General features: G+C 36.8%; 2 protein-coding genes across 5 annotated transcripts; both read left to right on the top strand.

Moving 5' to 3' along the window:
• Positions 1-4,415: 4,415 nt before the first annotated feature.
• Positions 4,416-12,161, top strand: LOC121324123 (hepatitis A virus cellular receptor 1 homolog). Its single transcript, XM_041265617.1, has 7 exons — positions 4,416-4,598; positions 5,440-5,778; positions 9,254-9,337; positions 10,344-10,420; positions 10,791-10,878; positions 10,999-11,026; positions 11,626-12,161. Exons 1-7 carry the CDS (start codon positions 4,541-4,543, stop codon positions 11,720-11,722), a joined length of 771 nt encoding a protein of 256 aa, XP_041121551.1. The 5' UTR covers positions 4,416-4,540; the 3' UTR covers positions 11,723-12,161.
• A 2,975-nt stretch (positions 12,162-15,136) lies between these two features.
• LOC121324121 (hepatitis A virus cellular receptor 1 homolog) lies at positions 15,137-22,766 on the top strand. 4 transcript variants are annotated; one of them, XM_041265615.1, is made up of 8 exons: positions 15,137-15,389; positions 16,500-16,838; positions 17,897-17,986; positions 19,823-19,902; positions 20,073-20,184; positions 21,320-21,356; positions 21,464-21,537; positions 21,671-21,761. In XM_041265615.1, the coding sequence occupies exons 1-7, from the start codon at positions 15,335-15,337 to the stop codon at positions 21,531-21,533; spliced, it is 783 nt and encodes a 260-aa protein (XP_041121549.1). In that variant the 5' UTR covers positions 15,137-15,334; the 3' UTR covers positions 21,534-21,537; positions 21,671-21,761. The 4 variants fall into 4 exon arrangements, with proteins under 4 accessions (XP_041121549.1, XP_041121548.1, XP_041121550.1 ...); XM_041265614.1 differs by lacking the exon at positions 21,464-21,537 and having other exon boundaries at positions 15,144-15,389; positions 17,897-17,990; positions 19,827-19,902; positions 21,671-22,766; XM_041265613.1 differs by lacking the exon at positions 21,464-21,537 and having other exon boundaries at positions 15,146-15,389; positions 21,671-22,766.
• The last annotated feature ends 2,201 nt before the right edge of the window (positions 22,767-24,967 follow it).

Here is a 24,967-nt window from a genome sequence, read left to right as displayed (position 1 = left end):
AATTGCCATAACGAGGACACAATTACCTTACCATTGGCCTCCACCTGTGAACCATTAAAGTTGCTGTCACATTTTCTGGATAAAAACCCCACTGTTGAAGGATCATTGGTAAGGTTGTGAATCTGAAGGAAAATGAAGACCAAAGAGCATTCTACAGAAGTTAGAGATAAAGTAATACAAATGCATAGATTAGGGAAAGTGGAAGCTGCATCACACCACCCAGGCACTGCCAAGAAAAGGCCATCCCTCAAAACTCAGCGCTCAATCAAGAAGGAGACTTGTGAGAGAAGCCACAGAGAGGCCAACAATCACTTTGAAGGAGCTACAGAGTTTAGTGGCTGGGAGTGGAGTAACGGTGCACCAGTCAACCATATCAAGAGCTCTGCATAACACTGGTCTGTATGGGAGGGTGGCAAGAAAGAAGCCGTTACTCAAAAAACACGTCTGGTGTTTGCCAGAAAGCATGAGAGTGACCCAGCTGCGATGTGGGAAAAGGTTTTGTGGTCTGATGAGACCAAGATAGAGCTTTTTGGCCAAAACTCAAAGCGCTATCTGTGGCACAAACCTAACACTTCCCATGCCTCAAGACACACCATCCCTACAGTGAAGTATGGTGGTGGCAGCATCATGCTGTGGGGATGCTTCTCATCAGCAGAGACTCTGCATCTTGTTACAATTGAAGGAAGAATGGATGGAGCAAAATACAGGAAAATACTGCAAGAGAATCTGCTTCAGTCCGCTAAAAAACTGAAGCTTGGGAGGAAATTTACCTTTCATCAGGACAATGATCCCAAGCACAAGGCCAAAGCAACATTGGAGTGGCTCAAGAACAAAAAGGTGAATGTCCTACAGTGGCCCAGTCAAAGTCCTGATCTCAATCCCATTGAGAATCTGTGGCACTATTTGAAAATTGCGGTCCACAAGCGTCATCCAACCAACCTGAACAACCTGGACAAATCTGCCAAGAAGAATGGGCCAAAATCACTCCGACACTGTGCGCAAAGCTGGTACATACTTACCCCAAAAGACTTAAAGCTGTTATTGCAGCGAAAGGTGGCTCTACCAAATATTAATGTGTGGGGGTTGAATACTTATGCAAAGCACTGTAGATATATATATATATATTATATATATATATATATATATATATATATATATATATATATATATATACATATATATATATGTGTGTGTGTGTGTATATATATATATATATATATATATATATATATATATATATATATATATATATATATATATATATATAATGGTATAGTCCTCTCAATACCTCTCAAGAAAGGAGGGAGGAATGGAGGGAGGAGGTTAGCCATCTTGCATTGGCTATAATTTAGACGCCCAATGATTAAAGAGCCCTGTCCTACCAGGAGTTTGAAAAATCCCAATTTTAGCAGCATTTTCATAAACACATGCCAGTTCACATTCCAGTATAAATCATGAGGCACCAGGCAAAGTGCAATGCCACCTAATTTCTTTACCTGTATGACCCCAAGAAACATGATATATAGTACCTGCAGCCCAGAGGAATTCTCTCAGAACCCTCCAAACTCCTGTACTTCAAAACTTTAAACACATTAGACTCATGCTAAAGAAAATAAACCAGCCAAGATATTCTGACAAGACAACCATAAGACCTTAAGTGCAGGCTTACAGTTTAAATCATCAGTGGTGTTTCTGAGGGGCTGTTATCCACAGTTATACTGACGGAGAAACACAATAACAGTTTCTAAATTACAGGTACACCTCAAATGCAAGTTTTTTATACTATTTTATTCAGTTGTTTTTTTTTTCCTTCCTGTGGGCAAACTGTGTGGTTTCTGATGTATGTGTAATAGTAACCTATTAAAAGTTAAGATATACAGTCATTCCTACCAATAAGACTACAGCATAGATGTCTATACCCCATCTACTGGCTAGATCAGTAAATCACTTTTTCTTGCGAGCCAATATCCAGCCCCCCTCCTCCCCCCAGTCTTAAACTATAAACTATGTAGCAGTGACATCTAGTGGACTAAGTAGAAAGAATACCTCACTACTTGAGACAAACAGGACGTGTTCACTTTTGTTTTCAGCTCATGCAATACGTTTACATATCGATATATACTGTAACAAAATAAACAGATAAGGATCATGTGTAATGGTGAAAAAAGCCTGTCTATTAAAATTAGGAAAAAAGAAATGTGACCCCTATAATAAAACAATGCATAATTACCAGTAAAATGCTTAGTATGTGAGCTAGCGGCTCAAGCACTGATCTGTATGAGTGCATTGTGTGCATTGTAGCAATGCAACTTGAATTGACTCAGTTGCACCTGAACAAAGCTGGAGAAGTGGTGTTTTTGTTTTGTGTTTCCTTAGCGATTCAATAGCTGTGCATCTCCTTGTCAATCAAGGAATCTGCAATGGCTAATTTCTGTTAACTAACTAGACTTCAATTTGAATATGATAAATTTAATTTTAATCAAAACTACAAAGAGAATGAGATGTGATATCTTTTATTGGACTAACTAAACAATAATTCATCACAAAATCCCCAAAGTCTCTTCTTCAGGTGAAAGTAGAAAAGAGAGATTTGATACGCAGGTTTAGGTTTTGACTGCAGATCACCTAAAAAAAATGATGTTCTGTGAATGATTAATAACTGCTTTACATTATATTTCCTCATCATATTATCAACATTTGATTGCTATATGCAAAATGAGAACTATTCTGTAGGCTTAATTGTTAAAATGACTCCTATGATGAAAGCTGTGGTGTGTACACATGTTATGTCAGGAAAACTCATGTGATAGAGAACAATAGTTATTAAAGCTTAGACAACAAATACAAAGCTATACATATTTTCATTACATCTTTGGCCTTTGGTGTCGCCCTTGAAGATATTGCTGCCCTAGTAATAGTGAACAAAGCCGAAAAAGTAGGTGGGCTGGGGAAAACTCTGACATACACCAGATGCGAATGGATTGAGGTAAGATATAAAGGCTTCTAGCTGTTGTTTATTGAATGAGAAATTAAATACTATCCATTTGACTGACAAATGTTCTGGAAACTGGGTGCCTAATATGCTTGATGTCTGATTTTAATCTATCTTAAGTTCCCATGTCTGAAGCACTGCTTTGCTAAATTCAGAACTAAGTTTCCTTTTTACAGAAGAGGTGGTAATGTAGTCCAGTGGTTAAAGTCCAGGGCTTGTAAGCAGAAGGTCACTGGTTCAACTCACACCAGTGCCACTGACTGACTCACTGTGTGACCCTGAGCAAGTCCCCCAAACTCCTTGTGCTCCATCCTGTGGATGAGATAACTAAGTCAGTGACCTATTGTAAGTGACTCTGCCTAAGCACAGGTGCCATGCTTGGGCCTGAGGGTCTGTTCCTGTTTTGTTTTTATTCCTATATAACTAACACTTTCCCAAAGCTCAGAGGGAAGTATTAACATTCACTTTTAGTCACTGTATGAGAGCTTTTTAAATTTAAGCTCACTTTGGGAAGTCAAATACACGTTTGAGAGCTTTTCTTTTTTGAATCATTTTCTTTATGTGTGGTAGTGACTTGTAGCTCGCTAACGTTACAGAATTTGTGCCGCTATGTCTGTTGGTGGTAAATCGGATGTCCAATGGTCAAAATGCTTTGGTAGAGTGTGCGTTCTTGGAGAATATGATGCTATTTCTGACAGTATAGAGTGTCCTCAGTACGCATGTTGGTAATTACGTCATTATGTTTAAGTCATAAACAGCCTGTACGTGAAAATTTGGGGCCCAGCCAGGAATTAAATCCTGCCGCCGCCACTGCTCTGCATATAATGTATAGTTCACAGCCTACCTCTGTACCTCTGCTTTGAGATGGTGGTCCACTATGAAAAGCACTATATAAAAATTGAAATATTATTAAGACCACAGTGGTTGTTTTCTGGAAAAATGCATCAGTTAACAAAAAGATAATCAGCTTCATTTCTATGATTGATTTATTAAAAAACACATGCATTTTGTTCTTATAATTACTAATTGTTGTGGAGGAGCTGAATCTTTAAAGAAACACAATGGTTTTAGTGTTTACTAACATTTCCACCTAAGGCTGCATGCTACATTTACATTTAATTAAGGTCTTAATTTGTATATATTTGAAAACACCTTTCATCACTTCGTAAATGTTGTGAACAGCAGCAGGAGCCACAGCAAAAAATAAATAAATAAATACATAAATAAAACGGTTTTAAAAGTAGCAGTATGGAAATCATCTTCTCTTTTTATCTGTTCTTTTTTTAGTTTTAGGAAGAACTGCAAAACACCAGATGAGCTTTGTAGATGTTCATGTGCTGCCCTGTGGCCACAAAGTGAAACAACTAAACTACACTAAAATAGAAAAGGAAGTCATGTCAAACAAAGATAAAGCCCAGAGAAAGCCACAGAGTGAGAGCTGGAGCTCACATCAGCCCTGGTAACTTGTGGACTGTCAGTAATTAAACTGCAAACTGTATCAATATTCATTATCAGTAGGAATCCATCAGTCTGTTTTCTTGGATCAAAATGAAGATGCTCTTCAGTTATGATTCACTGTGTTTGTTCCTTTTAGTCCTGATGCAAGGTAAGCATGCTTCCAGTTTTAATAAATGACTGAAGTTACAAAAAGAAGAATAAAACAACTAAGAAATTACATTAAATGACTATTGTATGTTTCTGAATTTATTTATTTTTAGTTTGGTAACAAGTTGGTGTTTTTCTCTTTTAAGAATTAAAATTAAATGAATTAGGAGTAGTTTTAATAATAAGTTCACCCTTAATATTTAATTCTCAACATAATATACCTGTATGTTGGACTATATTAAAAAAAAAATATTGATACCACAAGAACGTCAAGCTTAACACTGGAGAATCTATATTTTGTGAATATAGTCAATGTATATTTTGTTGAGAAAGAAATATTAATGGTGAAATTCACATTAACAGTACGATTCTTGCCAATATTGCGCCTTATATTTAAAGCACACATCTGTGCCTACTGCTGTCACAAGTGAAAAACGCAGAGCTTCAGTTCAGAAGTTTGTAATGGACATGCAATGTAGCTGTAGTTTATTGAACAGAATATTTGTTTGAGCAGGGAGCGACAGTAGCTGGTGCAGTGGACTAACACACTAGCCTATCTTGCCATTAACTGTTGGGGATCACAAGTGGTCTGAGGCCAACCTCCAGTAGACATTAGTTCTCATCACAAAACCATGACACAGTTTGGCACAATAGGCTTGAGAGAGGTTCAGGTAAAGTGATGTGTGCTCCCAAAGCTCAGGGAGCTCCCCCTGCAGCTCATTATCTCTCCCTGTACAGAAGAAATGAAGTTTAGTTCCTTCACTAACTGCTTGTTATGATATGATTCATCAGTTCATATTCTCAGTATACTGCACATTGCTGTGTCTTCTTGTTGTTTCCAGTGACTTTTAACTCATCCCAGGAAGTCAGTGGAATGCCTGGACAGAATGTGACTGTGCCATGCAGATACTCTGTTGAGGATGGTGTCATGGAAATGTGCTGGGGTCGAGGAGACTGTCCTACTTCTAAGTGCACTAAAACAATCATTTCAAGTGATGGAAACAGAGTGAACAGTGAAAAATTAGATAAGTATGGTTTATTTGGTAATTTACAGCAAGGCGATGTCTCTCTGACTATACTACACGCCAGTGAAGAAGACAGTGGGACATACTGCTGCCGTGTGGAAATACCAGGATGGTTTAACGACCTGAAAAATAATATACAGCTAATTATTGGAAAAGGTAATTAAATTAGTTCACTTTTTTGATTTATGTGATTATTTGGTGACTTTAAAATCATCTGAAACTGAAGCAGATGCTGCAGCTCGGTAATAACCTGCACTCTAATTAGAAGTTGCTCTAATCTAGTGAGGGCTTTATTGTAAATAAATATCAGATCTTTTTGGCTAACAAGTTCTGGTAACCCCCTAAGACCATTTCAACAGAACCTAGAACAACCCCCCCCCCACCCCCCCAAACTAGAAGAATGGTACAAAAATAAGATAAAGCAAAAAAAGGATGAATTTAATATCTTATCGTTTTAGTAAAACATAATATTATTGGGACAAAGAAGGTAAGAAGGTACAACTAATTCTTTAAAATCCAAAAACATACACTTCTTTTTGGGTTTCACTCTGTTATTTATACGGTGACCATATGGCTCTGTGCTGAGCAGGACAGTTTGGGATAGTTCTGGTTTTTCAACTCACAAACCAGTGCATTCTAGTAAGCGTAGTCCTGTTTCTCTTAAAGGCAAGAATAGCACCTGATACAGGTAAAACGTACAAGAATGCAATGGGTTGCGAGTTGAAAAGCCTAAACTGTCCCGCTGAACATGATGCCATATGGTCACTTTAGTTATTTACACTACAGATGCACTTCTGAATCCTGATACCTTTCTCATATGATCTGATTGCAGCTAGACCAGGCATCTAAGGGTCAACTGCAACACAGTGATTATGCACCACTAAGCATCTGTAACGTTGTCTTTGAAATATGATGATATTGCTAGTGTTAATAAGGTAGGAAAATGGAATTGGGGTTTGCAGCACTCTTTTAATGGTGTTATTAAAAAAAGACACAAGCCAATATTCAGGAAAAGTGAGTATAAAGTAGTCTTATATTGTATAAGTTCCAAATAGGTTTGGGACAATTATCGATAATTTGAAAATATTGCGATAAAAATATTCAACGATACACATGATACTTCATTTTAATATTATTGTATTTAGCGTTTATACCGCCTTTATTGTCATTATTGCCAATATTGTCATCTGTCCTCACCACCAGTTTAGGTTGCCTAATTGGTTGACACGAAACAATTGAACAGGGGTGTTCATGTGCGTGGCTAAATTTGTGAACTTGCCTCACGCACTGAATCCATGCCTGCCACAGGACACCCCTGGGTCCTAAACCCTGCTATGTACTGAAGGGGATTGCAGTAACCACACACCAGCCATGAATTGTGCAGACATTAAAGGTTTGTTTAACATTAGAATAAGGGAGAAAATCTGTCTCGGGAGATGTCCAGGGGAAAGGGTCCAAAACACTCCCGGTGAACATGGGAGAGTTGACAGGTCTGCATTTTCTGGGGGCATGTCCATTTTCAGAAGATCATACTGGGGCACACATTGCCCAAAGAAACACAATAGCAGGAACCACCAACAGCGCATCCAACAGGCCTTTGAAATTCTGGGTTTTAAATGACTTGGATGTTTGGGTACAACCTTGACCTTTCTTGCAATAAGGCACTAAAAACCGACAGCGTTCAACAAGCAGTCAGGCACTGTCGCTCTGCTGTAGATACTTTCATGAAAACGAAAGCTTAGCTGAAGTGAACTAAACTGGAGACAAATTGAACTGAATCTACCTCAGCACAAGTTGATTTATGTAAGTTGGGTTTTCCTTTTTTGAATATATAACGTGCTTGAAATGCAGAATTAAAGCTTGCTCTGAAATTTAACATTGACATTTTAAACTAATTAATTAATTAATTTAAATTAATGTATAGCTGCAAATGTTTAAATGAAAAGACATTTCCAAAATAAAAAAAAATAAAAAACTGTAATGTAAAGTGTATTACACAAAATGCCATTGTTTTCCTATGGGAAACATATCTTGTTTTACTTGTTCTGTAACGTTAAATGTTTATTGGCAACACGTTGTTTACATTTTACACCATTTATTTTTTTGAAAAAGGCAAACATAGCTGTCCCTATGTTTTATAATAAATAAAAAGTGAAAAAGAATATATAAAAATTATCCAAAATTATTATTATTTTTATAGTGGGGGTACTTGTTGGGGTTCCACATCTGCAATGACAGAGAGGTTACTTGAGCAGCAGGAAGCAGTGTCAGCTGTGTTTGCAAAAGACCGCAAGCTCTGGAGTTTAATGCCATCTGTACAACACTGACGACATTGGAAGACCCTGAAGTTGTCCTGAAACCTCTTGAAAGGCTTACTGACACCTGCAGTTGGGAACAGCATGTCACAGTGTCCTCCCTCCAACCTGTGTTGTCATATCTTGATGGTCTGCTTACTCCGCAGGACAGTGTATGTCCCATGCTAAAAGAGCTTAAGTGGACAATGGATACAGGTCTACAAGAGAGATATGACAACTACACTGAAATTGTGCACAACAGCACCTTACTTTAAGTGGCGAATGTAAGCATGCCACTATTGAGCGTATAGTCTTGAAACTGAGGGAAATGGGAAGATCTGCTGGACCAGCCCCACCAAAATGCTGATGATGTCACACAGGGCCCACCAGCTCAGCATCCCAGATACTCTGGTGCTGAGTCTGACCCTGCTAGCCTGAGTGACACACTGCATATAGTCAGCCAGCAGAAAAGCATTCAGAAGAATGAGATTCACTGAGATTCATGCCTACTCATCCATCCCTCAACTTGATGTTGATAATTGAAGGTCAATTGAAGGTTAATTCACTGTCCTATCCCTAGTTGTCAGCACTTGCACTTAAATATCTTGTGAAGCCAGCAGGAAGTTGTGTCGTCAGAAAGGCTGTTCAGCAGTTCAGGACTAATTGTTAACCACCAACGAAACAGAATGAAACCAGAAACCAGAAACCAGAAACTAAAAGGTTTTCCTGGCGAAAAATGTAAAGTAAATATGATTTCAAATGTGTACCTCTGATCTGATGTTTTTTTTTTTTTTTTTTAATTTTCATGGTGTTGTATGTTTGCCAAAACAATGACTTTCATAAAGTTCAATTTTCTAAAAAGTAAAGACTACAGAACATACTGTGTAAAATAAGTTCTAAAGGAAGCTAATAAAGGCTGAATTATTATTTATTTATCTATTTATTTATTTATTTATTTATTTATTTATTTTGGGGGGGGGGGGGGATTTTTTCAGCACTGAGGTCAAATATTAACATTTTAAGAGATGTTTTAAAAATGTTCTGTTTAAAATAAAGCATTGCTGTTGGAATTGTCAGGTTTCAAAACTTGTATTTATTTACCTAATTTTTTAAAGAAAAAACTACCAAAATAAATGATTGCGATAATTTGCAGTTATCGTGATAATTTGTCAGACAATAATCACAAAAATTCTATTAAACTTTAAAGTTTGCAGCATGAAAAGAAGCAACAAACTACAGTACCAAAAGGGAATTGCCAGTACTGATGAAAGTACCATACCCTGCTTATCTTACTATTTCACTTTAATAAATGAAAGGTTTTTTTTTTTTTTTTGCAGCTCCTGCATCAACCACATCTAAACCAGTCACAACTGCTCAACGGGCTGACACTGTGAACACTTCGAAAGGTCAAATAACCGCAAGTAAGATTGTAGCACTGGCAATGCAGTCACACCTTTTGTATTTAACATGCGCTTTGAAATAAATGGGCTCCCTGACACGACTGATTTGCAGCATTTGTTATGTAAAGGAATCACTGACACATATTCTCATATACAAGCAACATTTCCAGAGTGTGTATAGAATAGTGTTTCCCAACCCTGTCCTGGTGGCACACCTTGTCTGCTGGTTTTCGTTCCAATGCAGCACTCAGTTGCTTAATTGAACCGCATCAACAAACGAAAAGCTTGAAAATAATGGGAAAATGCCCAGTTATTATTACTTTATTAGTTCAATGAAGGGTTCAATTAAGCAGTTGAGTGCTGCATAGGAATGAAAACCAGCAGACACAGTGTGCCGCCAGGAACAGGGTTGGAAAACACTGGTATAGAAGTCTGTCGTGGTTTTAAATCCAATCCCTTCAAAAAGTAACAAAAGTTAAAGAATTTTTACCTTCGAATCTAGAAAGTCTTTGTTTTTTGTTTTTTTGGAAAAGTCCAGATCAAATGTAAATGGAATTCATGGATTTAAGTTTAGCTCATTGTAGAAGGGCATTAGTCCTGCCCTTGTAAATAGTGTAGGAGAATGTAAAGTTGGCAGGGATGGGGTTAAATCTGTCCTTACCAGCATTCCAGGTGTGGCCATTCCCCATTTAGGTCATTTATGCTAATTGGGGAGTGGTCACACATGTATAAAACAGGGAGAAATCCTTTGTTTGTAGGTGGTGTGAGTCATGTGGGTTTTGTATTGTTTTTATCTTGTTCAGTGAAGGTGAATGCCCAGCCTGACAGCAAAGTTGTTTTGTTTAATCTTTTTTTTGTTTGTTCTTGTTTTTTGTTTGTTTTATAAAATGTTCAACAATGCTTCACTGTAGCTTCTCTAATTCCTGCTGGTAACATATTGGGCTGCGACGCTGTCCTGTCACACTCATTCCCTTTTTTTTTTTACTGTTTATTGATGTATTTTTTCATTCATTTATTCTTTCTTAAGGCTTTTGGAATGATACTAATTCTACATCAAATCACATTACATCTTCACATTCCAATTCCACACAAATGACCACGGCTGTGAGTATATCCCTGAGTATAAGGCAGGACTAGAACTCTTTTCACCTGTGACCTAAGTTGGATTCAAACCATGTTCTCTACATGTGCAGGGCCAGTACATAAACCATTAAGCCACCCTGCATTCCATATTATTATAGAATTTTATTTTGTCTGATTGTATATACAAATTACAAGGACCTTAACAAATAAAAGTCCACAGAACTAATCACATAGATGTATTAGTGTACTTGGATATAAGCTTGCCTGTATAAAATCCACTCAGAAGACTGTTCTCTACTCATATACTCAATGCACTGTAGTTATTGATTTTAAAGCATCATAAATGAAAGTGCGACATTTACACATGACTTCTATTGTTTCCCATTTTTAGCAAAGTAAAGCTCCTATTGCGATTGGGGGATCAGTTATGTTTCTCCTGCTTTTATTGACTGTTTTGTGTTTCCTCTTCATTTTTAAAAGTAAGTACATTATGTTGAGAGAAATTACTGTATTCCAAATGTTGACGACCAATATGATATAATACACTTGCAGAAACATAGAAAGCATCATTAACACTTTTCTGAACTTCCTCTTTTTAGATAAATGTCTGCAAAAATGTCAAAAACTGTAAGTATGTGTAAAAATGTTTTTTAAAGTATTAGCCCAAACCCAAAACAACCCACAGGCATGTTCAACTCTTCCCCAAGGTTCAGACAGCTACCCAACAGGGAGCACCTTCCTGGTATCAGTAGTACTTGTGGCTTCAGGGTTATTATTTCTAGGAAGGCGGAAATGCTTACCATCTATCTTGATGTGTGTTTTCCCAAACCCTTCGATATTGTTTTTCTAGTGTCACAGTGTATTCTAAACACTGCAGTTTTCAAAAGATATTCTTATGATGCTCTCTCAGTGTCATAGGTTAAAGTAACTTTTGAGAAATGCCCCGAATGGAGAAACAAACAGTGGCAATCTTTTTTTTTCTTTCTGTTTTTCTGTGAATTTGTAATACATTTATTTAGTATTTATAACTGTTTAATTCTGATAGAAAAAAAAACAAACATGAACTCAGCAGTCACGGTAAAGGATTCTGTACTGTATATATTCACTTTTAATCTTTAAAGGCAAATAGTATAACAAAGCATAAATTAATCATCACCTATAAAAAGACTATTTTATAGTGACAACATAACTAATATTTATTGCATTAACTGTTTTTCTTCAATCAGAGCGTCCAAAACCATCCAGGAACTGCAAATCAGAGCAACCGTGGATGAGAACATTTACATCATCAGAGACCAAAGCGATTATCAACAGTGCCACTAATGGTAGGAAAAGAAGAAGCAGGATACCAGGAAGTCTTCAGTTTCCATGGGTTTATGTTCCATTAATGTTAACAATGCAAGAAGAATGACTCCTTTTTCATTTTTATTATGTACTAATATAAACCTCTAATGTATTTTTTACTTCTTTCTAAATAGCTATCATTTTTTTGAAGCATTCTATTCCTGTTCTATAGCTTTTGTATTATAATAAAATAGATATGCCACTGTTTACCTTTTCACTGCTCATGTGTAAATTCAATACATGGGGATGTTTCTCACTGCCATGTTGCTCTTTGTTTAAAAATCAAAAATCCATTTTAAATTGATATATTGCTGTCTGTTATTGCTTTCATTCTAAAATACATGTATTAACTGAGACTATTTTAATATTCTTTCAATATGGTTTTATATATACAGTGCCTATAAAAAGTCTACACCCCCTTGAACTTTTTTCCAATTTTGTTGTGTCAATGCTTCAGAGTTTCATGCATTTAAATGCACTTGTCTACACACCATAGTCCACACTGTTAAGGGGAAAAAAAAGTTTTTATTGAGAAAAAAATATATATATTAAAAAAACAAAACTGAAAGATCATAATTGGATATGTCCCCAACCCCCTGAGAGAATATTTGGTGGAAGCACCTTTGGCACCAATTACTGCTGTGAGTCTGTTGGGATAGGTCTCTACCAACTTTGCACACTTAGGTTTGACAATATTTGACCATTCTTCTTTACAAAACTGTTCAAGCTCTGACAAGTTCCTCAGGGAGTGTTGATGGACAGAAATCTTCAAGTCATATCACAAATTTTCCATTGGATTAGGTCGGGGCTTTGACTGGGCCACTCAAGGACATTTACCTTTTTGTTCCTTAGCCACTCCAGTGTAGCATTGACTGTGTGCTTTGGGTCGTTGTCATGCTGAAAGGCAAACTTCCATCCCAGTTTCAGCTTCCTTGCAGAGGGCATCAGGTTTTCCTCAAAGACTTCTCTGTACTTTGCTCCATTCATTTTCCCTTCTATCCTGACAAATGCTCCAGTCCCTGCCGATGAGAAACATCCCCATAACATGATGCAGCCACCACCATGCTTCACAGTAAGGATTGTGTTCTTTGGGTGATGTACTGTGTTGGGTATGCGCCAAACATAACGCTTAGCATTAGGCCAAAAAGTTCAATTTTAGTTTCGTCAGACCACAAAACTTTTTGCCACATGGCTACAGAATCTCTTGAGTATTTTTTTGCATACTTCAAACAGGATTCAAGGTGGGCTTTCTTGAGTAATGGCTTCCTTCTTGCCACCCTACCATACAGGCCAGATTTGTGGCGTGCTTGGGATATTGTTGTACAATGCACACTTTGACCAGGCTTAGCCATAAAAGCCTGTAGCTCTTGTAAAGTTGCCATTGGCCTCGTGGTAGCCTCTCTGATCAGTCTCCTTCTTGCTCGGTCATCCAGTTTGGAGAGACTGCTTGATCTAGGCAGGGTCTTGGTGGTGCCATACACCTTCCACTTCTTAACAATCGTCTTGACCGTCCTCCAAGGGATATTCAAGACCTTTGATATTTTTTTATTCCCATCCCCTGATCTGTGCTTTTCAACAACTTTGTCCCAGAGTTTTTTTTTAAAGCGCCTTGGTGCTCATGGTTGAGTCTTTGCCTTGAAATGCACTACTCAGCAGAGGGAACCTACGGGCACGCTAAATTTATCCTGAAATCATGTGAATCACTACAATTTAACACAGGTGGAGGCCACTTAACTTGGTGTGTGATTTTGAAGGCGATTAGTTACACCTGAGCTAATTTAGGATTGCTATTACAAGGGGGGTAGACACTTATCCAACCAAGCTATTTCAGTTTTTATTTTTAATTAATTTTCTACAAATTTCTAGAATATTTTTTTCACTTGGAAGTTGTGGGGTAGGATGTGTAGATAAATGAAAAAAAAAATATTTTAATGCATTTTAATTCCAGGCTATAAGGCAACAAACGGTGAAGATTTTGAAAGGGGGTGTAGACTTTCTATAGGCACTGCATATATATATATATATATATATATATATATATATATATATATATATATATATATTATATATATATATATATATATATACACACACACACACACTGTGTTTAAGATGGATACTACTTTATAAATAATATTTCTTCTTTGTTCTTTCTTCATATTCTTTGTTTCTGTAAAATCAGTACACAACACCTAGTGAGGATGGGGGTGTGTGGTTGTATTTGTAATTTCTTTTTGGGTAATGGAGCTTGAAGATGTATTTTATAACCTTTACTGTTGTGACTAGTACACAGATCCAAGCTGAAAGACTGATAGTGTCAAGCATGTTTCAAAAGGGGGAGGAAGCTTGTGACCCTGGCAAAGATTCAGATAAAACTGTTTCTGGAGCTAGTCTGCTTTTTAATAGAGTAAAGAGCACAGAAGGCTCAGACAGATCGTATGTGTACTACAGTGTTAAACTGAAAATCACTTTAGGACTTTAAGTAAAAGAGTATGTATTAAATCAGAGATGTCAAATCTTCTGGCTTTTGTTCCACCCGAGCTCTCATTTACTTAATTGGTCTAATTATTTGATTAACTGGACACATTTAGTGCTTCTCTTCAGGCCTCAAAATGTTTCATAGGTTATGTACCTTGAATCAAGTGCATGAGTTTAAGTTGGAATGAAAACCAGATGACCCTGCAGCTCTTGAGGACTGGAGTTTGACATCCCTGTATTAAATTATTAAATTAAATTAAATTAAATTATGAGCAGTATCATAACAATATTACTGATATGAGTCAGAGGGGTCGTTACAATGCATTCTCCCTGTGCGGAGTCATCTTAGTTACATATAGTTTTATTTGGGCGATCGTACGTTAATCTGGCAGAAACAAGATTTCTTTGAGTTAAATTTTAAATTTTAAATTTTAAATTGACCAGAAATGTGCTGGGAAATTAGAGCTTAAAGACTCCAAAATTAGCAAAGATTTTTATAGCTCACTGTCCAGTATTACAGATCCTTAAAACCATGTGATAGGTGGTTTCCTCAATTTCTAACACACAATGCAAGAAGTAAATTAAAAAATACATTAAAAAAAAAACAAAAAAAAACATGGTTATAGTTTCTCTATCATAACATTCACTGTCTGAAGTACATTTTAGTGACACTGTGCTGTAAAATATTTTAGGAATAGAAGTTATGTGAAATAAGGGAGGCATGACCAACCACGGTACAGTGATACAACTAAACACACTACATATTAGATTTCAGTAGTCACAGTGCATTCATGTGTTTTGTGGTTGTGGAGATATATATATATTCAGTATACATGTGTGTGTGTGTGTGTGTGTGTGTGTGTGTATATATATATATATATATATATATATATATAATTGCATTCCAGAACCGAAAACAATGGCTGTTTTGTAGTCATACTGGGAAAGGTTAACTGTGACGTGTTAATGGGTCTTTGTGAGTCACTGCAGGAGATGTCACAGTGGAAGACCAGCAACAAGCGTACCATTGAAGCTGCCCATCAACACTCAGATAACACATAGAAACTCTAATATTCTTAGTCACTAAGTTTGTTGTCGCCTGACACAACTTGCATGAAAATGGCCCTGAGCAGTGTTGTATGGGTGAACTGGATTCCTGTCATTACAGGTAAGATGCATCATATACATGTACATGAATTTATTTATTAGTGCTTTGAATTATTTTATGAATAATAAAGAGTAAACTTTGCTTACAATATATCAGATGTGGAGTGGAATTAATCACAGGCATCAAACAGAACCTTTTATACAGAAGAACATGAGGGTCCTTGAAATGCTGTTTTTTTTTTGTTGTTTTTTTTTTTAAATAACCCATTTTGATCTGTCTTTAACCAATGGTACATCAGGAAGTTGACCATGCGTCACAATTATATTTGTTATAGCGAATTTAGTATTTATTTACTAGAGCTTAAAAATGAACATTTTATTTTCAGATATGTTAGAGACAGAATTTTTACTGCTAATCAACTGTGAAAAAGTGTCTTCTGTGGAAAACTAGTCGTATAAGCCTTAGTAGCACAATCTCTCTGCCATCCACTTTGATTCGGGAATCCACATTAGGGAAAAGAGTGAAACAAAGGCTTCCATTCACAGCACATCTTGTGTGAAGACAATTGCAGGAAAATGTTCACATCAGGCCTTTAAAAGTGAACAAAAACAATGAAATCTAGATGTGTATTCATTTAAAAACTATTACTTATATCAAATTTCAAAATTTTAAGGTACAATGTAACCCCAAAATGCTCCTCTTACAGTAGTTCTAATTTAAGATTATATGGACTGTACAGTATAAACAGCCCTCTGGACTCTCATTCATCCACTGGGGAATACGATTATGATTTATGGATGTGTTTTGCTTCATATAAACTAATATGAAAATTATCCCTTATATGAAAAATATATTATAATCAATCACGGCATCTCATATGAGGCACACCTAGTAGAGTAATTATGTGCAGGTGCAGGAATAGTTCAGTTTTTTTATATATATATATATATATATATATATATATATATATATATATATATATATATATATATACACACACACACACACACACACACACACACACACACACACACACACACACACACACACACACACACACACACATTTAAAATGCAGAAATGTTAAAATGAAACTGTTTGATTTGAATAGGTATGATAGTATACAGTATGTGTGTGCCAGTATTCTAATGACCACACTTGTCACGTGCAGCTTGTGTGGCCCTTGTGAACGGGCATGAAGTGCTAGAGGGCCACTCCGTCACCCTGCCCTGCAGTTACTCTGTGAGAAGGAATGGATTAAGCGCTGTGTGCTGGGGAAAGGGCTGTGGCACCATGTGGTGCAGTGATGAAATCATTCAAACCGACGGGAAACGTGTCACCTCCAAGCTGTCAGAGAGGTACCGGTTAAACGGGAATATACTGGATGGTAACGTGGCTCTGACTATACTGAACACAGTGAAAGCAGACAGCGGATCATATTGCTGCAGGATAGACATTGCTGGATACTTTAATGATCGGAAAGTATCTTTAACTCTAAAAGTTATAAAAGGTAGGTTTTATATGTTATATTTAATGTATGATTAAACAATGTGCGCCTGTAATTTAGTGTTTCCAAATTATTTCCATGACAAACTCACCTGATCATTTTAGATATATATTATATATATATATATATATATATATATATATATATATATATATATATATATATATATATATAATATCCGCGTGCGGGGGAAGGCAGCAGCTGGGCTGGTAGATGACGTAATCACATGCAGAAACATATGCCTGATACATGCTCTTGTGTACATCGGTATCGGCTAGTGACTATGACTAAAGCATATGCATTTAATCACTTAATTAGTGAGACAGTAGATTGGACACTGGATATGGAATGATCTCAGCTGTTGAATTGCAAGCTTGAATGAAAGTAATAAGGAAAATTACAGAAAAAAACAATATGCCACTTCTGTGAAGAAAGCAGCGCCATCGTGCAAGCAACGTGTTGGAGGTTGGACTAGGCCAGTGTACTGTGGCTCGCTGGCTTGGGTGCTCACAGCCAGCAATTTCAAATCTGACATACTCTGTGAATGACAGGCCATGAACTGGGAGACCAAGAGTCACAACACCTGCCCAAGATCGACAGATCATTTTGTATCATCTTCTTGATGTGAATTGTTAATCAGCACATTAAAAAGTCATTGCACCTGAAATGTTGGGAAGTTGGCTCTTTTACAAGAGCTGCAAAATTTTCTCAATCCCAGTAGTTTTATATATCATCAACCACGAAAAGAGGAAACACTTCCCCAGAATGTGGTCCAGTTGAGCTGGAATGACTCCAATAACAATAAATTGTCTTAAACAAGTTTTTAAAGTTCTAGTTGAATACATGTGGCTTGAATGTCCAGTGTGGTTGTTAACTCAAGTAGTTCCTTTGGTACCATAACCAAATGATAACTGGAGATATTAATATGTTAAGGTCACCTGCTGAAACATTGAACAAAGTAAAATGAAGAATAAACAACACGTTCTTGGGGACTCTGGTTAGCTAGAGACCAGGTTGTACACATCGCTCCTATTAACCATGTTATAATTTTTTCCATTTAGCTCCTGCATTGACGACTGCACTGCCAAACCCACTTCCCCCAATCGTTGGAACTGAAAATCACAACATATCAGAGCCACATTCCTCCACAAGTGCGTGAGTATTTCACTACAGAATGTGGTTTACGCAACCTGATTGAGCAATTCTATATTCTCCATGTTGAACAGTGTGAAATGCTATACGGCCAGTATTTCCTGTAGATGAACCAAAAGATGAAGGACTCTGCAGCTCAAAATAAGGATTTTGTTGTCTCTTTGTTGTCTCTATTTAAGAAAAGTCACAAATCTAATCTCTTCCAATTAAACTTCCAAGGCACTGCACCCATGTTCCTTTGTCACTTACAGTACCATTCCCCATTAGGATGCTGTGTGGTCCAGTAGTTAAAGGAACAAGCTTATAACCAGCAGGTCCCCAGTTCAAACCTTAGCTCAACCACTGACTCACTGTGTGACCCTGTGCAAGTCACTTAACCTCCTTGTGCTCTGTCTTTCAGGTGAGGAGTTATCGTAAGTTATACACCCTAGTCTCATATCTCGTTAAGTGCTTTGTGATGGTTGTCCACTATGAAAGGTGCTATATAAAGATTATTATTATTATCATACAAACTCAGGGGCTTTTATTACAGCTCTGCTAATGTCTTAGTTAATCCAGTAACAAATCCAGATAGTGTATACATTTACATAGCAGTAAGTACAGTACTTACTCAACGTCTTTGCACTATAAGTGTTATTACAAGCTTCTACACAAGCATAACAGTTAATGCGTAACTGAACGTATAAATAGTGTCTGTCCCTAACATGGTTAGTGATTAGTAATTTAATTAGCTAACTACTACAGAATTAGGGAACAAACATGTCATAAAACAAATAAATACACATAGCTTATTTTTTGTCTCAAACACATGAGCAGTTTGATTCTGTCTCAGTCAGCCACCTCTTTTCTTAGCTTTATAATTTGACCAACTTTATGTTCTGCTTTATTAAATATTCAGTTTCACTCTTGCTCTGATGTGCGATGATAAATGCGTGGGTTTCTGCCTGTTTGAATTACATCGGTTAGCATTAGTCACAGCCGACCCCCTACTGAGCCAGCTAGGCTTATGTGACTAAGTGGTTTGGGTTACTGTTGATGTGAGCTGATGTAAGCTGTGGAGGGTATCAACGATTCTCCACTTAAAAAGCCCTTTAATTGCAGCATTTCTTAGAACTTGGCAGGAAGAAAGGGCAATCGCTGGCCGCTTGACTTCCGTAAGAACCTATCTGACTAGAGCCAATTATATTTCGAACCTTGAAGGTCTGGTTGCTTAGGTTTCTGAACGGAACATATTAGCTATTTATGTATTTAATAAGATCTCCTCCTTGTCTGGGTAACAGGAGAGGGTACATCACACCTGATCCTTAAAGATACCAAACCGGCTAGGCAGCTAGATAGGACAATTAGCAGAGGAATAACAACAGACAGATGCACAACTGCAGCAGCTTTGTTACTTTTACTTGAGCGTAGAGGGTATAGCAGGTTCCTGTTAGAGTAATACACTATGCTGTATTATCAGTACTTAATTTCTTCACAAATTGGAAAAGGGTTCCACTTCAAGAGCTCACCTCTTACCCCCCTAAGGGTTGAAGTTCTCTCTCTCTCTCTCTCTCTCTCTCTCTCTCTCTCTCTCTCTCTCTCTCTTTCTTTCTGTGCATGTTCATTGCTAGGCTGCATAGTAATTCAAAAGGACAGAACTGCCACAAAATCATTACAACATTTAACCTTTAATCCCAAAATACTCCTTGCACTGTATCCTTGTACTGTATAGAGTTCCTACATGGATAGTATGGTGGCATATATTTATTATGAGATTAACTTTTCCTAGTACCCGTTCTTGTTAAAAATTATATTACCTTGAGGATATTTAACCCATTACATAACTTTCTTTCCAGGCAGTTGGAGTGGTGGAAATTCTTCCCAATTTTCAGAAATACCAAAACGGAATTCTAGTCTTCTGCAAACGGGTGACATTGTGAGTACTGGAATCAGAAGAGTACCAGTTAACATAATGAAACGAAAATGGTCCTTAATGTAAATTCAAGAGAATATGGGTTTTTGCACTTTCTTGAAGTTATTACCATGAATTGGATTGTGTAACAGAGAACATGGAAACTAACATGGTCCATATACCTTTTTTTTTAGGAAGAAAGTGCTTTAAAAAGTGATTCATTCAGCGTTCCTGTTGCGGCTCTATGTGTATCAGTAATCGTCTTGCTCTTAATAATTGCTCTAGCAATTCTTCTTGTTTTTAAACGTAAGTAATACTGCTCTATCAGCATTACTAAATGGAGCCTAATATTCCAGAAGCATACTCTAGTTTTTGAAGGATTGGCTGGGTGCTATCAGAGGTACCAGAACTCACTCACTGACTCACTGTGTGACCCTGAGCAAGTCACTTAACCTCCTTTTGCTCCATCTGTGGGGTGAGATGTTGTTATAAATGACTCTGCAATGGGTGTATAGTTCACACACCCTAGTCTCTGTAAATTGCCTTGGATAAAGGCGTCTGCTAAATAAACAAATAATAATAATAATACTCAGCTTCCCACTAATTTGATTAGAATGTGAACTGTAGAGTTAAGTGAAAGATGTTCCTTCTTTTCTTTATAAATAGAAATACAAATTACTGATTTACTTTATTTTTACTGTTCACTTCCTTTTTAAAAGATTTTATTACAGATCGTCAAGGCCCTACATGGTCTTGCTCCTGCTTATATAGCATAAATGTTTGTTCTGTGTATCTCTAGCTGTGCCCTGTGGTTGTGAGATCCAGGGTGCACATGTCTTCTCAAACTATGTGTCTAAGCTCTGGAGCTCAATTCCCAAAAGTATTAAGGGCTTGGATCCTGTTCAATCCTTCAAAGCTAACTTGAAGACATATTTATATAGTTTGGCCTTTGCCTGTGTCTTAGTGTTTTATTTGTGTAGCTTTGTACTCAATATGTACAGCACTGCAGGGTGTGAATCACAGGATTGGTTATTATTGTTGTTATGTGATGTTAGCAATCATTCTGTGGTTTACATTTTTTTCTTCACCTTTTGATATAATTTGTGTTCAGAGCTGTTCTTCTGCTCTAACTGCTTGCCATAGACATATGTAACCCAGGCTAGATCCAAGCTGTGCATTCTCTTTCTATAAAGACAGTTTGGCTGATTTAGGCTGGGTTATATGTGTCTATAGTAGGCAAGTAGCTGCTAATTTTGTATTCTTGATAACAATAATTCAGAACTGAAACGGTTAAAAATTTAACCTTGAAAAGGCAAAAAAAACACAAGGAAAATAAAACCGAGGCTGGTTACTCTTTAGAATAACACTTCTTTTTTAACTGTGGCCTTATGCTACTGTATGCATTTTGATCATGTACCTTTATAATTGTATTTTTTTTAAGGTAAACTTTTAAAAGGAGCTCAGAAAAACATTGGAAGGTAAGTATATATATATATATATATATATATATATATATATATATATATATTTTTTTTTTTTCATAACCCTCTCTGGTACACCTCAAATAAAAAGTTTTTAATTTTAGTCTAGGGAATATTGAGGGAAACAATAATCCACACATTCAAACAACAAAAAAGATCTCTGAAAGGTTCTAGTGATGTAAGTGTTTTCTTTGTCTACATTGTAATTCATTAAGTAAGAAACATATTTTTGTTCCCAATAACATTTTCCATTTGAAATAATAACTTCATACAATCTCTTTCTTTCTTTCTTTCTTTCTTTCTTTCTGTAGTACAAGACCTACATTAACACTGGAACCCGAGCACATCATTTATCAAATGCAGACTGGCAGACAAGTGGAAGAAAATATTTACAGTTTGGATTAGCTGGCTGTCTACCACAGCGCCCCACCTTCAACTAACATGCTACCAGTTCACCTGTGACCTTCGTCCGATTGAATCAGAACAAACCAATAACCTACGTGAGCAGGGCTTTCTAACTGCACTCACATTAGCATTCTGATTGACCACATTACGGCTAGATTATTATTATTATTATTATTATTCATTCTTTTCTTAATTTGCACTTTCTCCAGAATTTTGGCTGAACAATCGCGCGGCACATATACTGTATATAAACGCAATGAATCAAAATTATACAACGATTTAAAACACACTGTTTGAAAATGATGTACAATTATGGAACAATACAGCAGGGCAGCCTTAACAGACAGCAATTTACAGAAAACACATACAGTTACTATTAAAACTACAGTCTGTTAGTTTGTCAGTGCTCACATTGTATATACAGTACGTGCCAGGGGCAGCCTTTTCCAGGTACAAAACAGGTCAGGCCCTTACAATAGAAAAGAATTGCTAGTGCTATGAAACTAGAGCACATGCAGTGGGCATGTTGTAAGACAAGGCTGTCAAACTCAGCTTTCGATCCACCGACCTCTCAACTACTGAATTGGTCTAAGTATTTGATTAATTGGACACGTTACTTCTTCTCTTCAGGGCTCAAAATGTTGTATAGGCTGTGTACCTTTAATTATATGTATTAAAAAATATGAAATATGTCCAAATGAACAAAAAATGTGATCAATTATGTTAATTGAGAGCTTAATTTGGAATGAAAACCAGAAGACCCTTTGACAGCTCTACTCTGGCTTTAGCAGGATTTTACTCTAGTTAGGAAAAAAGAAAAACAAAAGTGTGTAAATGTGACCAATTCCTCCGTTTTCCTGATTAGGCAAGTGAGGTTTAACTATATTAATTATGAGACCATTTTAGCTCCATGTTTGCTCCCAACCTTTATGTGTACTGCAGATCCACACCCCTTTAAATCTTAGTTCTATATCTTGTTATTAAAAATATGGTTGTAGTAAACAAATACATGGATGTCTGTTTTTTTAAACAATTGCAATTTTGGGAGCTAAAACCAGGTCAACTCAAACACCCTCCTTATTACAGCCTGCCACCACCCAGTCACTGATACAGTTACTGCATGCCCATCTGCCAACACTGGAAAATACAACATTTAAAGGTGTAGTTCCCCACATTTTATCTGTATTACTAAAAACTACTTTCCATTCCTTTTTTCCTTTGTAAGATATAGCTTGCCACTGGTGCACATAGATACAGTGCTATGTCTCTTATTCAGGCTGTCCAGTGATAAGCAAGTTTTGATAGGAAGAAGCTTGTGCCCACTGACCACTAAACAAATATAGATGCTCTATTGGAATGTTTGACCACATGTATTGTAGTATAACCTAGTTTCCATTGCTTTTACAGATACAAACCAGACCCTAAGCAAGGTATCTTTTTTATGAATAAAATAAAGTGCATAGAAGACTAAATTATATAAAAATAAAAATAAAACGTTTTAAAAACAGACTTTCAGCCATTATAGTTGTATTAATACATTTAACATGGTTATCGGGGCAGTGAAACTAACGTAATCTATAATTAAATCACAGTAGTTAAACTCACTGATTTGTATTAGTTGTTGTAAGGTTAGCCACGAAGATGCGGTGTGAAATGACAGTTAATCCCACCAACCGGACAACTGGTGTAGTTGAACGAGGGAGTCATGTGATTGGGAAATATATATATGTCCACTGGGTGGCGACAGTTTCACAAAAATGTTATAGTAAAAGGCCAGTACTTCAAACTGAAATAGAAAACTCAGGGAGATATATGATAATAGGTTGGTTTGTTTTTTTATCATATGTGTTCTCACATTCAGAGCCTATGTTCGCAAATCTAGCACGTTAGTGTGGTTGCCATGTCTTGTACTGTTACAGGGAAGTCCTTGTTGCTGAGATCAATCACTCAGATTGTTCTGCATCTCTTCTACCTAATCAATGAGCCCTGGTCACAAAACTTTAAGGAGATGGGTGATGGGTGTAGCTGTTGTCAGATCACCAAAGCTACAATTATCATCAACATATCCAAATCCAATTATGCACCGCAAAACACACACAGACCCACAAAGCAGGCTAATAAGAATGGATTGGAATACCTTGTTTACTCTACTTGGTCTTGGGTGTGAACGAGTGCTTTCAGTGTGATAATCACGATTTACAGCATAGGGAACTGCCTGCTGTGGTGCAGCCCAGTTAAACAGTAAACCTGTAACCTCGACGATGTTTGACCCCAGTGATTATTTCTTTGCATGGGTTTAGGAGGGTTTTGACAAGGTCATTGTAAGACACTGTCACTGGGATAAGTTTTCTAATTGCAATGTACTGCTCGTCTGCGAGGAGGTTTGCAGTGTTTAGTGACAGTTTTCGGCCTGATTGACTGAAAGCATTTTTATAACATTCACACCTCTTGGTTCTATTGTGTTTCTAACTTGGTCATTAGAGCAAAGCCAATGGGCTGAGTAAATGGGTATGCTCGGCTCAGCGCCCCCTACTGGTGGAATCTACAAAGTATTGTGTTGTGCATGTACCACATACTGACATTTAAAATTGATTACACTTATATGTGAACATTTGAGGAGTAAAACAATTTGGCTAAGTGGTGTATATTTCACTGTGATGTCTCTTACAGTACTTTTTTTATAACTGTATTTGTCATCGTTTTCTGTTAGGCCAGCATATGACAAAGCCTCAAGAAACTGGAATGATCAATGTTAAGTCTTTATTATTACCTCACATCATAACAATACATTAGACTTTCTCATAAGTCTGTCTCTCCAAGGGCTTATTTTAACACCAGAGTGGTCACAACTTGGTTGCATGTTACCATTAATAGGGGCTATCTCTATACCATCTAAAAAAAAATAATACACATTAATACAATAAGCATTAGATTCTGTTTTACTTTAAGACCTAAAAAAAATATATGTTCTGCGGCATTCTGTGGTAATTAATAAGTAAAGCATGCCCTCTTACAGTGGTTCTTTCCCCCTCTTTAATGTTTGTGTTCACAATAAATGCTGTTGTGTCAGAACATAATCTGTTTTCTTTGCCTCGTTAATATTATTTTAAGATTACATAAAATATTGAAATGATTGTTATCTAAAAATTAACCCAGAAAAATACACTTGTTTCCACATCATTTCTTTTCATGATTGCTGTGAG

Source organism: Polyodon spathula, chromosome 12 (assembly GCF_017654505.1).
Source record: "Polyodon spathula isolate WHYD16114869_AA chromosome 12, ASM1765450v1, whole genome shotgun sequence".
Classification (NCBI taxonomy): Eukaryota; Metazoa; Chordata; class Actinopteri; order Acipenseriformes; family Polyodontidae; genus Polyodon; species Polyodon spathula.
Note: the sequence above shows the minus strand (reverse complement) of the source record. Positions and strands in the feature narration are given on the sequence as shown.